At 47.6% G+C, this 22,015-nt stretch overlaps 1 protein-coding gene across 1 annotated transcript; it reads left to right on the forward strand.

Moving 5' to 3' along the window:
* The first annotated feature begins 3,724 nt into the window (after positions 1-3,724).
* On the forward strand, positions 3,725-4,684 carry LOC119463634 (uncharacterized). Its single transcript, XM_037724458.1, has one exon. The coding sequence runs from the start codon at positions 3,725-3,727 to the stop codon at positions 4,682-4,684; it is 960 nt and encodes a 319-aa protein (XP_037580386.1).
* Positions 4,685-22,015: the final 17,331 nt, after the last annotated feature.

A 22,015-nucleotide genomic window follows, 5' to 3' on the forward strand; every position in this document is an offset into this window, starting at 1 on the left:
AGCTCTTGCTCTCCTTCTGTCCTTGTGATTTTCAGGATGCATGTTTTTTGGTATTGGGTCTATCCTTAAATTTCTGTGGTATATTAGGGGAAGTTTACAAATTGAGGTGTATGTGGATCCGTATCGGATCCCCTGGTCCTCCAGTATGTGTATTCCTACTTGAGTTTTGGATAGCCCCTCCAGTTGGGCTAGCCTGTGTGCCTCGACCAGCTCCTCTAGGCTATTGTGAATTCCCAATTCAAGGAGCTTCTCATTAGCCGTGTATCTAGGGAGGTGAAGGGCTGATTTGTATGATTGTCTAATTAGGCAATCGATTTTCTTCTTTTCAGCCGGGTAGAGGTGCAGGTAAGGAAGGGACTATACTATGCGGCTCAGGACGAAGGCTTGGACAAGTTGCCTGAGATCCGCTTCCTTCATGCCTTTATGCTTGTTTGCTACTCGCCTAATTAGCCTGTTTGTTTGGCTAACGCATCCTATGATTTTGCTCAGGGTGAATGCGTTCTTTCCGTTGTTTTGTACGTGCATCCCCAGAATTCTAAGGGTCTGCACCTCTTGTACGTACGTGCCATCGACCATCACCTTGATGTCCGGGTGAGGTGTCTTTGCTCGTGGTTGAGCCCTTATAATCAGAAGTTCTGACTTTTGGGGGGAGCATGACAGGCCTATTTGATTCGCATGATATGACACTTGATCTGCTCCTGCTTGTAGTGTTTCCTCTATCGCACTATCACTTCCGGTATTAACCCAGAGGGTGATATCGTCAGCGTATAGTGAGTGTCGGAAATCAGGGATTGTGCTAAGTGCGGTAGCTAGCGGTATAAGAGAGATGTTAAATAGAAACGGGGATAGTACTGATCCCTGTGGAGTTCTTTTGCTGCCAAGTTGCAATATGGGAGATGCGACGGAGCCTAGCTGGAGTTCGGCAGTCCTGTCGGAGAGGAAGGCTTTGATATAGTTGTATGTTTTGTGTCCAACATTGAGTTTCTCCAATGCAAGCATGATTGCCTCATGCTTAATGTTGTCAAAGGCTTTTCTTAGATCTAGGGCTAAGACAGCTCTAGTTCTTTTCCTGTGAATAGGGGGTAAGACCTCTTCCAAGAGTCTTAGCATGATGTCTTGTGTTGATAGATTTCCTCTAAAGCCTATCATGGTGTGCGGGAAGTAATTATTGTCATCCATGTGGCTCTGTAGCCTGTTTGCCTAAGCAGGAGGTGAGAGATATGGGCCTGAGGTTCTGCAAGTCAAGCTTCTTTCCCGGTTTCGTGATGAACACTATCTTTGCATGCCTCGAGGATGAGGAGAGTTCCCCTCTTTCCAAACATTCGTTCAAATATTTAGTAATTGCTTCGATCGAGGCATCATCTAAATTTCTTAGTGATTTGTTTGTAACCCCGTCCGCGCCTGGAGCCGAGGAGGTTCGAAGTCTTTGAAGCACTGCTCGCACTTCAGACTTGGATTTCCTCGTCCAGTTTGTGGTTCGGGGCTCCCAAGTAGCTCGGCAGAGAGACTTTGCTTGATGTGTCTAGGTATCTCTGTGTGAGTTCCTCGACGAGTTCTTTATCTGTGAGCGCATGGTTATGCACTAGTCTAATGATGTTTTTACTGTGCGATATTTTGCTGGTCGCGGGATCTAGCAGGTGTCTGAGGAGGTGCCAAGTATCCTTGAGTCCAAGTTTGCCGCTCATTTGGTCACAGACTTGAGAATGATAAGTATTACCCCATGAAGCAATACCATAAATGATATCACTATGATTGAAAGCGAAGTGTAATCATAGTAATGCTTCTTTGAAATAAAATGCACGTGATTTTAGTAGTGCTCTAATGCCAAATGCTATTTTTTGATCTTCATAATGGAGTTAGTAAACTTAACGTGGGGATCTAATTTATTTCCGAGGCAGGCCACATAAGTGCAGTCAGGAATGTCATTCTCGCTGATGGTTATAGTCAGAGAGCAAGGTGAATATCTCTGCGAAGAATTAAATATCAGTGAATTGCGTTTTCGTGAGCTTTATAATTAGAAAATTGGCATTACACCAGTAATGTTGGGTAGGTCACTGTTTAGTTTCAAAATCAGCGAAAGTTATGATTTATTTGAAAGGGCAACAGTCGTATCGCGTGCGTGTAATATAGATAGTATATAATAAGGCAGTGCGCTAAATCATTCATATAATTGCGAAATGATAGTGAACCAAAATTTGAGCCCTGAGCACTCCTTCGTTTATAATTTTATTTTCAGAGAAAGCCCTGCCTGTCTGTACTGTTAATTCGAGACTAAATAGATAACGTTTTAACATATTAACGACTGGACGATAAATTCCAATAGGGTGCAGTTTAGTAAACAAGACATGTTCTATTGTACCAAGGCTTTAGTAAAGTCTAAAAAGGCCGAGCCAAGACAGCATGCGAGACCATGTGGATGTCTAACAAGTCTGTTTGTCTAACATCAGAGAGTGGATGTCTAACAACAGAGTAATTAAATTGCTGATAGCATCAAAAATAGTTGGAGCAACAAGCTTTGAGTGGAATGTGGAAATTTCAACAAGACCAGGAATTCTGTTCTTTCTGTGGGAATTCAGATTACAGATCTTGTTGATAAAGAACCTGTTGATAATCAGGTTACAGAAAACTGAAAGAATGATTGGTCGCATAAGCTCGCATGAAAGTGAAAGAAACACGGGTCGTAATATATATTTTATAAAAGTGATTAAGGAACACACGAGCAAGGCTGCGCGGGTCAGTGATAGCTAAATTATTTTTTGTTCAGTGCTATTGCCAAAATACGGTACGTTCAAAAACTCGTAGAATTTCTGCCACAGTTTTTTTTGGATGGAACTTATTTTTAACGAATTCATTTTCGTAATATTGCCCTTTTGATTTTTTTCAGTAAATTGCGCAAGATGTTGCAATATTTCCTACCTGAGTCCTGAGCACTTAGGTAAGTGCTCAGGACTTACTGAAGCACAAGCTAATAACAAATCTGAAACTTTTTTGGCTCATGGAAATGCACAAGTTGCTATTCGCAGCGCCTGAGGGTGCAGAGAAGTGGTAAAGAAAGGAGTTCCCAGGATGTATGTGCCCTACTAAATAAAATTCTAGAGAGGCTCGAAATGCTTGAGAGCCTTCCGGCGCAAGTTGGTAGCAATGATAAAGCCGTCTCTCACCTATCTGACAAGTATGATGAGATTCTAAAGACTATGAATCAGCAAGACGCAGAAATAAAACACCTATGCAAGCGTGTGGACGTGCTCGAAGTCCAGGACAACACCGCGCAGATTCAAGACCTTAAGTTTGCTGTGCATAATCTTGAATGGAGAAGCCGTAGACAGAACCTAATTTTCCATGGCATAGCTTGGTCTGACAAGGAAGATTTGCTTTCTAAGATTAACGCTGTTGCACAATCCTTAAGTCTTCCTGTCCTTGAGAAAAGTGACGTGTAAACCTTGCACAGGTTACTGTCAAAGACTGGGAGTGTTCCAGGAGTCATTTTTCGCTTTGTAAAACTGGTGTGGTGGCACGGTCCGGCACAGCTTCTGCGCCTGCGCGCAGCGTCGACGCTACTAAACCGAGCGCCAGCGTGATAACAACACTCTCGCCCGACAGAAGATATAAACTGTGTGCGCTCCCGCAATCAAGAAGTTGTTGTTGTTACGCCTTTCGTGTGGACGCATTAAATGTTATGTGTACCCAGATCTGGTGACCCGGAAAACGAACTTACCGCACCGCCATGGCCGACCAGGAAGCCCTCGCCGCTCTTCGCCAACAAGTACAACATCTTCAAGAGCAACTTCAGGCCCAGCAACAAGTAATCAAGAACCAAGAGCAGCAACTCCATGAACAGCAGCAACGCACCCAAAGTGAACCGCACTCATCTGACAATGCTGCGCAGCCGCGCTCGGGCCACGCCCCCCAAAGCTCTGCTCCAGTGGGCACCACCACTCCAGCGGCCACCGCCAACACGGACGTCTGTCGCGTCACCGTCAAGCTCCCACCCTTTTGTGCAGAGTCACCCGAGGTGTGGTTCGCTCAAGTCGAGGCGCAGTTTTCAATGGCACCTATTACTCAGGACCGGACGCGCTACGACTACGTCGTCGCCCACCTAGACTCTCGATACGCAGCTGAGCTCCGCGACGTACTCGCAAGTCCTCCAGCTAACGACTGCTACCTGCAGCTGAAGAGGGAACTAATTCGGCGGCTTTCACCTTCAGAAGACGAGAAATTATGTCAACTCCTTCAACACGAAGCGCTCGGTGACCGCAAGCCATCGCAGCTCCTGCGCCTTATGCGTCCCCTCGCGGGCAGCACGCCTGTTGACGACTCCCTCCTGCGAATAATGTGGCTTGACCGTTTACCCTCTCACGCTCAGGCCATCCTCAAGGTTCAGCCGAATCTGCCGCTGGACCAGCTCGCCGAAATCGCCGACCGAGTCGTCGAAGCCTCTCCACTGCCACCACCCCTTTTCGTCCACGCCGCCGGCAGCCCACAGCCCACCCCCGAGCTCGCTAGCCGTATCGACGAAATCGTCCGTCAGGTGGATTCTATTCAAAGGCATCTGGATCAACGCCCGACGTTGGGTCTCGGAAAACGCACCCAAAGCCGAGGCCGAAACACCGATTCATCGCAAGAAAACCACAACGGCCTCTGCTACTACCATCGTCGCTTTGGTGACAGAGCCCGGAAATGCTAACCACCCTGCTCAGTTGGACGTCAGGGAAACTTCAACAGCAGCCCGTAGAGACGGCCGCGAGCTGCCAACTTAGAGGCCGTCGCATTTTTGTCACCGACAAAGTCAGTAAGCGAAGGTTCTTCATCGACTGCGGTTCTGACATCTGCTGCTTTCCCCGAGCTTTCCTGCACGAAAAGCGCCCTTGCACGTCGTTCGAGCTAAGTGCGGCGAACCATTCAAGCATTAAGACCTACGGCGCGCTCCGCCTCAACATCACCCTCAAAAACTTACGCCGTGAGTTCTCATGGAATTTCGTCATCACCGACGTCGCAGAGCCAATCATCGGGTCAGACTTCCTGGCGTACTACCATCTTTTACCCGACTGCCGGCCTGACCAACTTATTGACGCCACAACAGGCCTCTCCGCGCCGGGCCAACACACTACCACCCAACAGCCCAGCATTATAACTTTCGCCGTTGAAGATCAATCGTCATACCACGCCATCCTCGCAGAATTTCCCGACTTGACATCATCTAGCGGGCGTCCTCGAGAGGTACGCCACTCAACTGTGCACTACATCCGCACTACTCCAGGCCCCCCGGTCTCTTGCCGCGTCCGTCGCCTAGCTCCGGACCGCCTTCGAATCGCCCAAGCAGAGTTTGAAGCGATGCTCCGTGAGGGTAACGCCCGCCGCTCGGAGGGGCCTTACGCCTCACCGCTTCATTTGGTGCGGAAGAAGACCAATGGCTGGCGCCCCTGTGGAGATTATCGCGCCCTTAACGCCCGTACCATCCCAGACAGGTACCCCGTTCGTCATATACAGGATTCTGCCCACCGCTTACACGGCAGCACCGTGTTCTCAACTGTTGATCTGGTAAAGGCCTACACACAAATTCCTGTGAACCCAGATGACGTCCCGAAGACCGCGATCATCACGCCCTTCAGCTTATTCGAATTCCCTTTCATGAGCTTTCGCCTCCGCACTGCGGGACAAACCTTCCAATGCTTCATCGACCACGTCGTCCGCGGCCTATACTTCTGTTTCGTCTACCTAGACGACATCCTGGTCTTCTCCCCCAACGAAAAGGATCACCGCCAACAACTGTTTCAACGCCTCGACTACCACGGCTTACTCATAAACGTCCAGAAGAGCACATTTGGCGCCCCCGTCGTCACGTTTCTTAGCCATCAAATTTCTTCAGAAGGGACTACACCCTTGCCTGACCGCATCTCGGCCCTTAAGAACTACGCGCGGCCTGTCCCAGCGAAAGACCTCCGCCGTTTCCTGGGCATGCTCAACTTTTCCAGGCGCTTCGTGCCTAAAGCGGCCGCATATCAGGCCCCTCTTCATGACGCGTTGGCTGGCCTACGAGGCAACCACCCTGTCACTTGGACACCGCTTTTGACTCAAGCGTTCGAAGACTGCAAAACTGCCCTCTGCAACGCCACCCTACTTTCGCATCCCAAGCCAGAGGCTCCCTTGGGCCTTTTCACAGATCTAGCACCACCGTCGGAGCCTCCCTGATGCAGCGAGTGGGCCAAAACTGGTGCCCGTTGGCATTTTTTTCGAAGAAACTCTCTAGCCCAAAAACACCCTCGTCTACAGGCATCGCCGATGAAACTTCCGCCCCTGCGGAGACAACATGGCCAGCCTACTACAGAGAACTCCACGCCATCTACGAAGCGGTTCAACACTTTCGCCATATTCTCGAGGCACAGCACTGCACCATCTACACTGACCACAAACCTATCACTTATGCCTTCTCCCAACGACGCGAAAACTTCCACCGGTCCAGCAGAACCAACTGTCCTTTATCGCCCAGTTTACCACCGACATCCAACACATCAGCGGAAAGGATAACGTGGTCGCCGACGCACTTTCACGCGTCTCTGCTGTCGAGCTGCCACCCGTTACGACTGACACTCTCGCCAACGCTCAGAAAACGGACGCCGAACTCCAGCAGCTCCTCGAAAACGGCTCCTCTCTTCAACTCCAACAAGTCGCCATCCCTAGGTCGACGGACAGTCTCTGCTACGACATATCCACGGGACGAGTGAGACCATATGTCCCTTCGCCGCATCGCCGCTGCGTTTTCAACCAGTTACACAACCTCAGCCACCCCGGCATCCGCGCTTCTACACGCCTTGTGACTGACCGCTATGTTTGGCCCTCAATGCAACGGGACTGCCGCACCTGGGCATGCACGTGCATTCCATGTCAGCGCGCCAAAATCACCCGGCACGTCACATCACCACTCGGAGCATTCCCCCTGCCGTCGGAACGGTTTCAACACGTCCACATCGACATCATTGGCCCCCTTCCACCAGTCGGGCCTTACTGCTACTGTCTCACCGCCATCGATCGGTACACTCGATGGCCCGAAGTATTGCCGCTCGAACGGATAACCGCAGAAGACGTCGCCTCGGCATTCTTCACCGGTTGGATTTCCCGCTTCGGCGCTCCTCGTCGCGTCACAACCGATCAAGGACGGCAATTCGAGTCCCAACTCTTCAGGCTCCTCGGGCTTTCCACCGGGTTCGAGCGCTCACGGACTACCAGCTACCACCCCTGCGCCAACGGGATGATTGAGCGCTTTCACCGACAGCTCAAGGCAGCCATCACGTGCCACCCTAACTCAACGTGGCTCGAGGCTCTCCCAGCCGTCGCTCTTGGTCTGCGCGCCACTTTCAAACCAGACATCCAGGCAACGCCCGCAGAACTCGTTTACGGGGAGCCGCTTCGCCTACCTGGGGAACTTCTCTCCGCTTCAACTCCGGACATTATCACCTCGGACCCTACAGACTTTGTCGCCCGACTGCGCCGCACAATGGCCTCACTGCGCCCGTCTCCAGCAGCACGTCACACCAAGCCGACCCCGTTCGTTTTCAAGGACTTGGCAACGTGCTCGCATGCCTTTCTTCGCGACGACTCCGTACGTGCGCCGTTTCAACCACCTTACTCCGGACCCTATAAAGTCATCTGCCGTGACGACAAAACATTCACCCTTCAAATAAGCGGGAGGGACGTTCGCGTCTCCATCGACCGACTGAAGCCGTCATACATCCTCTCCGAGCAAACTACCAACTCCTGCGCGCCTCCCGTAAATCACCCACAACAGCCTCCAACGCCTCAGCCCGTGCCCTACATCACGCGCTTTGGGCGCCAGGTGCGCGTCCCCAATGCTCTTCAAACCTGACCTGAGGGCACCTCTCTGCGTGGGGGGGGGGGGGGGGGCGGCACGGTGCGGTGCCGCTTCTGCGCCTGCGCGCAGCGTCGACGCTACTAAACCGAGCGCCAGCGTGATAAGAACACTCTCGCCCAACAGAAGATATAAACTGTGGGCGCTCCCGCAATCAAGCAGTTGTTATTTTTAAGTCTTTCGTGTGGGCGCATTAAAGTTACGTGCACCCACACTGGAAACAAAAAATTAATGGCTGCAGGGGAATAAGAAGAGGTTGACAGAAGAGCCGCGATCTCAAGTGTCAATCACCGAGAACATGCCACAACACAACCGGATTTTGCTGCAGTCTGCGAAGCAATGGGCAGATCCCAATGACTTTAAATATGCATGCCACCGCGATGGCAAAATTCATGTGCGGAAGGCTGACGGGGAACGGGCTCATGTTATCTAACGTGCAGAGGATTTGACGCGACTAGCCATGTAATGCTATAATTGCATTTGAACACTTCATAATTCATGATGGATTCCCCGTATGTTTCCCCTAATAACCTTAGCAAACTTGTTAGTAAAGCTACAATATCAGTGCTGCACATTAACATTCCATCAATCCGCGGTAAAGAAGACCTTTTGGAAGCGTTTATTTGTGAATTTAGTTTCAAATTTAATGCAATAATGTTGAGCGAAACTTGGATGTCCGAGAATGATTCTTTCGCTCTTCAAAACTACGATTCTCTTTATTTGCTTCGCGTTGGCAAACGTGGTGGAGGTCTATGTTTGCTGTTGCTAAAACACATGCAGTCAGATAGGGTTGAACAATTATGTGCTGCTACTCCTGATTATAAAGTTCTATCTGTGCGTTCTGGAAAAATACGTTTCGTTGTTGTATATCGCCCCCCGTGTAGTCGCATTGAAAATTTCTTTGCTTATATTGAAAGCGTTTTTGAATTTGCATGTCAGTGCCAATATACTATTTTCCTTGGAGGTGATCTGAATAATAATATTATCGAGAATTCTCCGGGACGCACACAGTCGTTACTTCTGCTGGAGTCTTATTTACTTCGAAATGTTATCACTGTACCGACCCGTGTTACCTCGTCATCTGCAACTGCACTTGACTTGCCAATCACTAATGAATCTATTGAATGTGTTTCTGCAGGGGTTATTAACAGAGCATTGAGTGATCACCTCCCTGTGTTTCTGTTATGCAACGCCTCTTTGGTTTTCAGCAAAATTACACATGACCTGTTATTTCTTCTACAGCATATTAAAGGCAGCTCATTAGAACAATTTCGTTGCATGATAATAAATTTTGATTGGACACCACTGTACAGCCACGTGACTGCAGGCAAGGCGTTTAATTTTTCCTAAACACTTCTCAATGTTCTACAGCATGGCCTTCCATACAGGATTACGAAAAAGAAAGCCCGTAAGCCATGGATGACATCTCGCATCCTTAAAATGATTTCTAAGAAAAACAAGTTATATCAGAAGTTTCTACAGAGTAGCGAACAAAACTATTTCGTAGCTTTTAAAAAATTTCGCAATAAATTGAATGTCACAATAAGCGAATCTAAAAACGAGTATCACATTCACTTATTTGCAGGCATTACTGATCATAAGGCTCTCTAAAATAGGTTAAAAACGTTGCTAAAATCTGAACGATCGTGCTCACCTGTTTCTCTTAAAATTGATGGCATCAGCTATGTTCGGAAAGACCTAACTGACAAGTTCAATGACTACTTTACATCCTTTGTTCAAAGTGAGCATGACCCTAGCACTCTTGATTTCGTGAAAAATCGAGCACATGACACCATGGCACTTATCGAGTGCGATTGCGATAAAGTATCAGCCGCTTTTAGACGTATGAAAATCAGAAAATGCGCGGACGCTTTTGGTCTGACAATGAGACCTGTATTACATGTCCTTGATGTCATTTGTCCGCTCCTAACGCATATTTATATCCGCACCGGAACTTTTCCATCAGAAATGAAAAAGGCGAAAGTGATTATTCTCCATAAAGGTGGTGCAAAAGAAATCTTCGGTAATTATAGGCCCATATTCATTTTACCATTTTTTCTAAAGGATTAGAGCGAATTATTTGTGTGCGTATCTCAAACTTTTTCGAAAAATACGGGCTAATAAGCATTCCACAGTTTGGTTTCAGGGAAAGATCATCTACGGATGTTGCGCTGCTCAAACAAAAAGAACTTATTCTTCATAATATAGAAAAGAAACTAATGACTTCAGGAATATTTATAGATTTTTCAAAAGCGTTTCATTGAGTTAATCACAAAACCCTTCTTTTAAAACTTCCAGCTTAAGGTGTCCGAGGTGTTTCTTTGAATCAAATATCGAGTTATTTGCATGACCGTACTCAATAAGTTGCTATCGATAACCACCACTCGTCCTGTAATAAAGTCGAACATGGTGTTCCTCAAGGTAGCCTGCTTGGTCCTTCGCTGTTCATTATCTATAATAATGATTTGATAGAAATAGACATTAGCGTCCAATATATTATACACGCAGACGACACGAGCTTATTTTTATCAGGTTCAAATGCCGATGATTTAGTGAATCGGACCAATATCGTCCTAATTAAGTTACATTATTGGACTCTTAAAAATTCCCTTTTTGTTAGCTCCAATAAAACTAAAGCTCCAATTTTCAGAGCAAAAAATCAAGCTGTTTCTGTCAGAGCTATTCTTACCTTAGGAGGAAATGCCATAGAAATTACTAACACCGTTAGAACGCTTGGAGTCTATTTTAATTAATTGATGTTCTTGGATGGTCACATAGAACATCTTCAAATTAAGCTTACAGGCATAGTTGGAGTTTTGAGAAAATTTCATTATTTATTGCCAGAAAAAGCAGAGCTTACGTTGTACCACGCACTGTTTGAATCACAGTTAAAATACTGCATATTAGTATGGGGAAGTACAACACAGACAAATATTAGTAAACTGATCATAATGCAGAAAAATGCACTTAGAGCGATGGCTGACGTGCCTTACAGAAAGCACTCTGAACCACTGTTTACAACCTACCGTATCATGCTCTTATCCAACATGTACCAGCATCGTCTTTTACAGCTCTACAAATCACAGATTGAACACGGCATTTTGTTCTTATGTGAAGTCGCTAACCTCCACACCAATATTCTTTACTACCCTACAAGGCACCACGGGTATTGGTCTGTGAATCACCCACGTACTAACTACTGCTTTCAGACCCTAAGCTATACATTGCCTTCTCTGCTTAACAAGTTTGGTTTTCTCACACCTTGATACGCGAACTTTCCTTAAAATCTCTTCGAAACTTATTTAGTTAATGTTTGCATTTCACCGCTACTTTAATTCTTTTTTGTGACCGCAACTTGCTTTGAATGTATCCGGAGATATAATGCATTTGTAGTATTGTCCATTTTATTGCCCACCGTGCTTTTTCCAGTTTTGAGTCTTTCATGCTATTTCGTTAGCCTGTGCTATTTCTGTTTCCGTGCATACCGCAGTACCGATGTATACGGGGGGAAGGGAGCTTTGTCAAGCCGCGACTGAGCGGCTTTTTTCCCTCCTCTTCAGCCATGTATTTATGTATACATGTCTGGAATAAAGACTCAGACTCGGACCTAATTTTTTTTTGGAGCGTAACACTGAATAAACATTGAAAATCTGTTTTTGAGCATTCTGTAACATGTCTTCTTTTTTTCTCATGCTCACAAGTAGCCCATTTTCGCTCCGCATACTGCGTATGAATTTCAACTTCTTTTTGCACTTCACAGTTACAGTGTTAACACGAACAGCTTTTCTAAATAAAAATAACAACTGCTGGTTCTGGATTTTGTTTGGTAGCTATCGCTGACCAGTATATTTTGTCAATTGCATCAACAAAATTTATCTTATCAAGACAAGACGTAAAATAAAACAGGGATCTGACCTAGGAAGGTTAGATTTGAAAGTGTCGAATACAGGATAATGATCTGATATATCTGCGTCGATTACACTAGAATCTGGCGAAGGCAAAATATTGAGGGCAAGGTCTAAGAGGGCGCTGCTTCTGTGAGTAGGAATTGTAGTTGTAGAAGTTCTTAATTTATCAAGCCCATAGCCAGTAAAACAGTCTCTACAAGCGCATACAGCACCATTGTGGACATCAAGCGTGTTAATAATTATATCACCTATGGTTAGGACTGGCTTGTTTGCAGTTGTAATATTTTGAAAAACTAAGCTAAAATGACATATGCTCTAGCTCTCGCGCTGTAATTCCAAGCACTGCGATAAGCTCGTACGAGCAATTTTCTTAACTTTGTGGTCTTGCATACTTCTACACTTTTCTGTCCGTACCCGATTTGGGAGAGGTATGAAGTGCATGAATTCGCACAAATATCCTGTGAGCGTGATTATCTCCGCACAAATTCCATAGTTCCCAACCAGCTGTATATACATCACGCATGGTCATAATCCGCATTTACTCTCTCATATAGGGATCGCAGTAAACAGTGGAGCCTGCGGCCATGGGAAAGTGATGATTGTTTCGGTTTCCGAAAACCGAGATTATGGTCATCTTGCCACAGCGCACGAAATTGGACATTTGTAAGTGCTAAAAGAAAAGCTCAATGATCTGGTTGCTCCTTTTTTTCTTTTGCCTTTGTATCGCACATCCTTCCAGAACGGTGAGGGCACATAACGAGGCAGCACATTTAAAACATCAGCATCCACCGAGCGTCTACATCAAGAACAGATTTCGTGAGATTCATTATCTTCTTCGAAGCTCGCAGATAACACTTGCATAATTTAGCTTATATTGGCATAGTCAAAGATAACATCATATACGGCCTTTCCTCACTCTCTAACATAAAAATGTAAGCATTGTCATGTTAGAGAGTGAGGAAGGATCGTATGTGGTGTTATTATTGATAATACATATTGTTTTAGGAAGAACGCCGGCCCACGACTGTAGAATAATGTGTATTTGCAAGCCATGTACAGTCTGTTTCACACTTAGGGGAAATCTCGCAGCGCATTGCATCGCGATGCGGCGAGCGCTGGAGTCGGGCGCCGGAAGCAGCTCGCGCAGGCGCAGACGGTCGAGGAGCGTTATCTTGAACCGCGTCGACTACTACGGCGGCGCGCGCTGGCCGCATCGTAGGGAAGCGTGCTACTGTCAAGGGCAGTTCATCGTTACCGCGGGTACTGAGCCGGCAATGTTAACTAAACTAAACGCCACCACTATATATATATATATATATATATATATATATATATATATATATATATATATATTGTGAGGAAGAAGATCAGCACGCTGAACAGCCCCGTTGCCATCGTGTGGCTCGTACCCAGTTCGCTCTCTGGCTACGCCCGACCTGCTGGTGCTGCGTTTCTCGCTGCCGCTCTACGACCCAAATAAACCCCCTTTACAATTGGTGGAAGTGCTGGGGTACGACCGGAAATCTGGAACTTCGCAACCGGACACTACAGCCTGTCTTCATTATGCCGGAAGAAGGACCACCACAACCACAACCCGCTGCCTCGGTGCCTACCTTGGTCTGCCCTGGCCCGTTACGTCAACGCGACCCACCCATGTTCAGTGGTACAGAAGATCATGACGTAGAAGACTGGCTCGCTGAATACGACCGGGTGAGCACTCATAACCACTGGGACGACACCCAAAAGCGGAATTACGTATCGTTTTACTTGAGCGGTGTCACCAGCGTGTGGCACCGAAACCACGAACGTGGGCGGCCTTCAAAGCTAGCGTAACAGAGGTATTCGGGTGCCCCGCCGTTCGCAAGCTTCGCGCCTAGCAACGTTTGCGTGGTCGTGCGCAACAGAGCGGGGAGACATTTACCAGTTACATAGAAGATGTTGTCGACCTCTGTAACCGCGTTGACGCCGCAATGGCTGATGCCGAGAAGATCAGGCACATCTTAAAGGGCATTGAAGACGACGCCTTCCAGATGTTGCTGGCGAAAAAACCCGGCAACAGTGTCAGAACTCGTCAGTCTCTGCCAAAGCTTCGATGAACTACGCAAACAACGCGTAGCCACCCGCCAACCTCTTCCACAGGCCACTTCAATGTCGAGCTTGGCTGTTGCCCCGGATAACACTTCGCTGTTGGCACAGATCAAGGACTTCGTCCGTGAAAAAGTTGCCCGTCAGCTTTCGCTGATGCCGCTAACACACGGCCCGTCGAGTTCTCCATTGGCGCCCACTCTGCAATATGTCATCAAGGAGCAGGTAGCCGACCACGTCCCGCCTTCGTTCTATCAGGCTCCGACTGCCGCTCCCCTGACGTACGCCGAAGTCACTGCAAGACCTGCACTGCAGACCTACGGTCCACTTCGCCCGCCTGTATCCCCTCCCGCTCGACCAGTGGTACAGCGTGCACGACCTGAAGGCCATTGGCGCACGGATGACAACCGTCCGATTTGTTTTTATTCTGGCCGTGCTGCACACGTGGCACGTCACTGTCGCCTGCTTGCACCGAACGTCTCAAACAATGTGCCTCCATATGCGCCACGTTTCCAACAACGGTGCAATTATTCGAACAGCTATGATTCTCCTCCTGCCGCTGAGACCGCCTTCTCCACTCGCTGTTCACCATCTCCTCGCTGGCGCTCCGTTTCGCCCATGCACCATCGGCGGAGCCCTCTTCGCCAGGAAAACTAAATATCGCAGTTCAGGAGGCAAGAACTGCGGTGTCAGTAAACTTGTATAAGGCCTCATAGTTCACCGAAAAACGTTATTGAAGTCGCAATAGAAGGAATCTTGACGCTAGCCCTTGTCGACACCGGCGCTGCACTTTCAGCGATAGATGCCCGTCCTTGCCGCAAAATTGGGAAAGTGACGACACCGCTTTCTGCATTATCCCTTCGGACGGCCAACGTGCAGCACGTCGAGCCTTCGGTGCCTCCACCGCTCGTGGCGTCATTCAGGAGGATCTCTATGTCATCGAATTCATCGTGTTGCCATCATGTTCTCACGACGTCATATTAGGATGGGACTTTCTCGCCACACATCATGCGATCATCGACTGCGCCCGCGCCGAAATTGAGCTGTTTCCGTTTTCGACAGATATTATCCGTGCCAACGAGGACTCTTGTCGCAAAATCACCGTTTCAGAAGATACCATTATACCTGCCTGGTCTTCTGCTTTTGTCAGTGTATCTTGTGCCTCTGTAGATGCCGGAAAAGTACTCTTCACGCCCTCTGAACTTCTAGTTCGCCACCGATCACTACCACTGCCGTTCGCTGTTCTCCAGTTCATCACTGGCGTCTCTCTGATGTGTGTGTCAAACCCATCGGCCGAACCAATTATTTACGCCGCCGTGAAAGCCTTGGGGGAGCTGAGTCACTGGCTTCACCTTCAATCTTTGGCACAATGGACGACTTCGCTTATCTTGCCGCACTCGAAGAATCACCCCTCAGTCGCTGCCGCGTTCTTTTACGCCATCTATGCCAGTGACCTTACGACGACGCAGCGATCCGAACTTCTTCACTTGCTCCAAGGCTTCTCTTCCTCTTTTGACTGTCAAGCAACGTCACTCGGCCGCACAACGACTGTTTCGCACACTATCGACACCGGTAACCATGCACCCATTCGGCAGCGTCCGTACCGAGTATCGGCGAGCGAAAGACGCGTTATCGATGACCAGGTGAACGATATGCTCAAACGCGGTGTCATCCAGCCTTCTAGTACTCTCTGGGCATCACCAGTCGTCCTAGTTAAGAAAAAAGATGGCACCATACGATTTTGCGTTGATTACCGAAGGCTTAACAAGATTACTTGAAAGGATGTATACCCGTTGCCACCTACAGACGACGCACTTGACTGTTTACAAGGAGCGGAGTTTTTTTTCTCCTTAGATCTCCACTCTGGCTACTGGCAGGTGCCCATGGCTGACGCTGACTGTCCAAAAACCGCGTTTGTAACACCAGATGGCTTGTAACAATTCACTGTCATGCCGTTTGGTCTCTGCAACGCACCCGCCACCTTTGAAGGACTGATGGACGGCATCCTGCGCGGCCTGAAGTGGCATACTTGTCTCTGCTACCTCGATGACGTTGTCGTGTTTTCTCTAGATTTTCCGACCCGACCCATCTTCGCCGTTTACATCAAGTTTTGACCTGTCTCCGGAATGCTGATCTCCAGCTTAACTTGAAGAAGTGCCTATTTGCAGCTAGAAAACTGACTATACTAGGCCACGTTGTCTCCAAAGAAGGCATTCTTCCCGACCCTGCTAAACTTCGTGCCGTATCCGAATTCCCGAAGCCCACTAACTTGAAAGTACTACGCAGCTTCATTGGACTATGCTCCTATTTTCGACGATTCGTTCGCAATTTTGCTACTGTCATCGCACCCCTCAACCAACTTCTCCAAGGCGACAACGCACTTTCTAATTGGCCGGAAGCCTCTGAGGAAGCGCTCTTCGCCGCCTACTTACGTCTCCGCCAATCTTGCGCCATTTTGACCCAAGCGTACCTACAGAACATCACACTGACGCCAGTGCTGTAGGCCTTGGTGCCGTGCTCGCACAACGTGAGAACACTAATGCCGAATACGTGGTCGCTTATGCCAGTCGTGCCCTTACAAAACCTGAGGTCAATTACACAGTCACCGAAAAAGAGTGCTTGGCCATCGTATGGGCACTTCAAAAATTTCGTCCATATCTCTACGGTCGACCCTTTGACGTGGTGACGGATCATCACGCTCTTTGCTGGTTATCTAACCTCAAAGACCCGTCGGGTCGCCTCGCTCTTTGGGCCCTCCGCCTCCAGGAATACGATATCCGTGTCGTCTATCGCTCTGGACGTAGACACTCTGACGCCGATGCCCTCTCGCGCTTCCAGAAGAGGCAGCGGCCTACCCAGGCAGACTGCCAACGGACATTGCCAGTGCCGTAACGGCTCAGGACTCAGAGCAACAACTACAGGCGGTCCAGCGGATCGAGACAGCTCTCGCTAGCCAATCGCGCAGGGACGCACCCGACGGGACCCAGGGGCGACAGCCTCGTGGAGAACGTTGGGTCCCCCAGGCGTAAGCGTCGAGACGCAACTTGATGACTGCACATATATAGTCGGGTAGCAAGAGGGCCCTGCGTGGCACCCTGCTACCTCCGCCGGTGCTTTAATAAAGTTCATTTCTCTCTCTCTCTCTCTCTCTCTCTCTCGCTTCCCAGTTACTTCAGATGCCAGTACTCCTACCGACAGTCATGATATCTCCCCACTTGACATCATGGACATGGCCTCGGAGCAACGAAAAGACCCATGAATCGTCACGATATTTGATATTTTGTCCAACTCTCCGGCGGCTTCGGCAACTCGAGCGTTACGCCGACAGGCCCCACCATTTCGCCATCCGCGACGGACTTTTATATCGCCGCAACTACCACAATGACGGCCGCACATGGCTGTTAGTCATGGCCCACCACCTTCGAAACGATTTATGCTCCGCTTTTCACTCCGACCCCCAGTGTGGTCACGGCGGAGTGTCGAAGACCTACACACGACTTCGCCTACGCTACTATTGGCGCGGCATGTACACGTACGCTCCTGCATTGCCTGCCAGCGACGCAAATGTATCTCGCACCTCTCCACCGCACCTCTCCTGCCACTTCCCTGCCCAGCTCACCCATTTGAACGTGTAGGCATTGATTTATACGGGCCTCTTCCATCTACTGGCGTTGGCAACCGATGGATTGTCGTCGCCGTAGATCATTTGACACGATATGCTGAAACCACCACCTTACCTGCCGCATCAGCAAAATACGTCATCTCGTTCATACTACACAACTTTGTTCTCCGCCATGGCGCACCTCGTGAACTGCTGAGCGATCGGGGTCGCGTATTCCTCTCGGACGTGCTGCAGTCACTCCTATCGAAATGCCAAAATATTCATCGCACAACTACCGCTTATCACCCACAGACGAATGGCTTAACAGAACGATTCAACAGAACTCTTGGTGACATGCTATCAATGTATGTGGCGTCAGACCATTCCAACTGGGATGCTGTACTTCCCTTTGTCACATACGCATATAACACTGCCTCCCAAGCCACTACCGGGTTCTCACCATTCTTTCTGCTTTACGGCCGCCAGCCCTCCAGCACCATTGATACGGTTCTCCCGTACCGGCCGGACCCTGCCGACTGCTCACCTGTTGCTACGGTCGCTCAGCACGCCGATAAATGCCGACAACTTCCCGTTCGTTGACGTCTGCTCAACAGTGTCGCCAAAAACAGCGTCATGACTTCAAACCACCTCCTCACCCTTTCGCCATCGACTCCCTCGTGTGGCTTTGGGTCCCGCCTATTGCTGCTCCTGGTCTTTCGTCGAAGCTCCTTCCCAAGTACCACGGGCCCTACCGCGTGATTGCGCAAACATCACCCGTTAATTACGTGGTTGAACCCGTGTCGTCATCTTCCGATCTCCGTCGTCGCGGGCCAGAGACTGTACACATTGACCGGCTCAAGCCGTACTACGATCCACTGCACTCTCCCTAGGTCGCCAGGATGGCTGCTCTTCCATACCGGGGGCTGATTGTGAGGAAGAAGATCAGCACGCTGAACAGCCCCGTTGCCATCGTGTGGCTCGTACCCAGTTCGCTGTCTGGCTACGCCCTACCTGCTGGTGCTGCGTTTCTCTCTGCCGCTCTACGACCCAAATAAACCCCCTTTACAATATATATATATATATATATATATATATATACATAATGATATATAATATATATATATATCACATAATGTATAATATCAGGATCATATATCATATAATCATCGACAATTACCATAATCCGTAATGCGAAATGTGAGTGCAGCTGAATACGCATTTTCATCTCGCCACACTTTGAGACATCGGACCAACCACAGCACTCACTGGCATAGCCACGACGCCGGCACTATACATGGTTTTTCAGTTACCTTGGGCCAAAATTTAAAAATATGCAAATACTACGTAGCAGTTCAGAACCGATGTAATGTTGTTTGCCGTCGCTTGAGGATACTCAAATTATTTTTCCATTTAGCCTAATTAGAAAATTAGTCCTAAATATTCAAATGGTCAATTATTATAATTAGGGAAAAAGTGGCAATGAGAAAATTGCAGAGCAACATGAAAAACTCCATGTGCAGCTTTCTGTTGCTCAATATGTGCTACATGAAACCGTGTTTACATGCGTGAAAGAAGCCCGCGAATACACGCACGATTGCCGCGCCACTGGCCACTCGAGGAACTTTGCGTGCATTTGCAGGAATCTTTCGAGCTCGGGAAAACACTTTGATGTAGCACGTATTGAGCAACACAAAGCTGTATCAGGAGTTTATTATGTTGATCTACAATTGTCTCATTGACACTTTTCATCTAATGATAAGAATTGCGAACTTGATTAATTATTTGAGAATATCTATCTTATTAGGAGGAATGCAAAAAATAATCTTAGTATCCACAAGCGACGCCCAACAACATTATCTTGGTTCCGTCCAGCTATTCGGCATTAGCATATTTTTAATGTTTGGCACAAGTTAGCTGAGACACCGTGTATATAAGCCGGCCACACAGTTGTCGCTTCCCTCCAACTGGAGCTTATGCAACCGTAATCTTTACCGAGAAATGCTTGCGGCGTACGCTATGCGCCAAGGCGAGCTGTCTGCTTTTTTTTTTTGTTCTCTCTGCACGGCCGGTGTCGCAGCTACCACAGTGATGATAATGATTCATTGGCATCCGCTTTGTAACGGGGTGGGGACCAATACTTTACCTAGTCTGCATGAATTATTGAGGTATGCTACCAATGATTTTTCTTGTAGCGTCCTTGTATTCTCTTTTGTTCTTCTCTAGTACCTATGCCTATACCTATACTAAATCCAGTCGTATGGGTCTTTTCTCTGCTTTTTCCCCCCCAATACTCTAAACATTTCTTCGTTATCTTGATTGATGACTGGTTGATATTTCCGTCTACATCATATTCAAGGGCTTCTGGTACTTGTACGTTACGTACTGGTCTCATTCGCATTAATTAAGATTTGAGGTGTGGTCTCCGGATTTTCGCTGCAGCATACACATGCCTCATCTAAGTGCGAATAATTGCTGTGGTATATTTTTGTCCCTACATAACCAGGCCGACCGTCAAATATGATGACACTTTTCATTTTATCCAACATATTTTCCCTGATAATTTCTTTTTTTCTCATTCTTGTAAATCTCTAGGATCTTTTTTCGTTTCCATTCTTTGCTGTCGCTGTTTCTCTCATTTTTTTTCTGATTACTCCTGGTTGCCTATGCACATTTACAATTACCCTGTACTTGGTTGCCAACTTCCTTGATCTCATCCCCCATTCTAGTGCACGATATTTAGGGGCAGATACTTGTGCACATCAGCAGCCCATTTATTTTGATCCGTGTTCCCGAGTCTTTCTTGAAAACTAATTTTGCTCTGCGTTTCTCTGACTTCGAAGGTCAAGCCCATGTCCCCTTGCACTGCCTCATTTGTGGTTTTGCCGCAGGCTCCCACAGCCAACCGGCCCACAGATCTTTGGTTAACTTCCAACTCCGACAATATATCTCATATTAGGCACAGAATGGCATTTGCGAACGTCAGCGCTGGCACCATGACCCTTTTCCAGATTCCACGCACCACCTCATATTTATTGTTGCCCCAAACAGCGCTGTTTAATTATGGCTGCATTCCGCTTCCCTTTTGCTTTCAAATTATCTTGATGGGGGCTTGAGGAAGTATTTCCTTTGTTTATGTACACGCCGACGTGTTTATATTGCTTGACTAAGGGTATGATTTGCTGCTGAATCGACACCACGCAGTCACTCGTATCTTCATTAAAAATCATAATTCCCGATTTCTCGGTGCTACATTTAAGGCCTAGATTAGTCATTGCGTTGCCACACATAATGGCCAGTCTCTGTAAATTTATTGCATTGTCCGCTAAGGCCGTCCGCATACATCAGTGCGGGGGTCGTCTGATGCACCATTTGTCTCTTACGCGTGAGTGATAAATCGAATCCTAATTGACTGTTTTCCAGTTGTCTTTCTATGCGCTTAACAAAAAGCGTGGACAAAAATGAAGACAGAGGGCATCCTTGTTTCAGTCATTGGGGCATTTCCACCACTTTATTATAATTTAGGCCTTCCCATGGAAGTTTTACTTGGTTGTGCTTGTATATATATCTCGCTCAGAAACTCCACGTAATCGCCATCTATGCATTCGTGCTATAGATCCCTGTTCACGTTGTCGTACGTACTTAATATCTAGAAATGCTAAGCAGAAGTGTCTATTCTGAGCTACTGAAATTTCTATACATTGAGTTAGAACAAAAACATTACCTTCTAAGCGTCTACCTAGTGTGAACCCATTCCGTATTTCCCCAGTGGATGACTGGTTTCTGCCCATTTCGGCAGTTTTAATTTTATGGCTTGCTTTGTCATTTTGTATTGCGCCAACGTTACTGTAACTGGCCTATACGACCTCGTCCTATCCTTAAAGCCGTCACCTTTGTAGATGAGGCACATCTTGCTTTCATGCCCCCCAACTGCATTTTTCTTCATTTTATATACTTGTTCAATGGCATTAGTCTGCAGTGTCTCGCACGTTTAACGAATTTTTTTGATTAGCTGCAATATTGCAATGGAATTTGATCCGGTCCTGGGGTGGTGTTATTAGGGACATTTTCTTCTACTTTTGCTTCAATAAATGTTTTCTATGGTCCATCATGCTTATTTGATGATATTAGCCTGAAAGACAAGCAGGCTAATATCAGGAATTTCGATGACATAGTAAAAGCGGCGGAAGAACTCTATACTGACCTGTACAGTTAACAGAGCAGCCAAGCTACTTTCATTCGAAGTAGTGATGAACAGGATACAAAGGCTCCTTCTATAACTAGCGATGGAGTTAGAAGGGCTGGAGAAGATGGAATAATAGTCGGTCTAATAAACAACGGAGGAGATATGCTTGAAAAGCTTCCGGCTCTTTATGCGCAATGCTTCACGACTTGAAAAATACCAACCCACACAGACCGCTACCTACACTTCTCATCCAACCATCCGGCAAACCACAAGGCATCGGTCGTAAATTCTTTACTGAAAAGAGTCGAAACTCATTGCACATTGGAATCAGATCAAAAGAAAGAAAGGAGAACGGTTCTCAACGAACTCAAAAG

Source organism: Dermacentor silvarum, chromosome 9, assembly GCF_013339745.2.
Source record: "Dermacentor silvarum isolate Dsil-2018 chromosome 9, BIME_Dsil_1.4, whole genome shotgun sequence".
NCBI classification, from domain to species: Eukaryota; Metazoa; Arthropoda; class Arachnida; order Ixodida; family Ixodidae; genus Dermacentor; species Dermacentor silvarum.

What these genes read in the sequence shown, in the direction of transcription:
- LOC119463634 (XM_037724458.1), top strand. Translation starts at nt 3,725, where the DNA reads ATGGCCGACCAGGAAGCCCTCGCCGCTCTTCGCCAACAAGTACAACAT.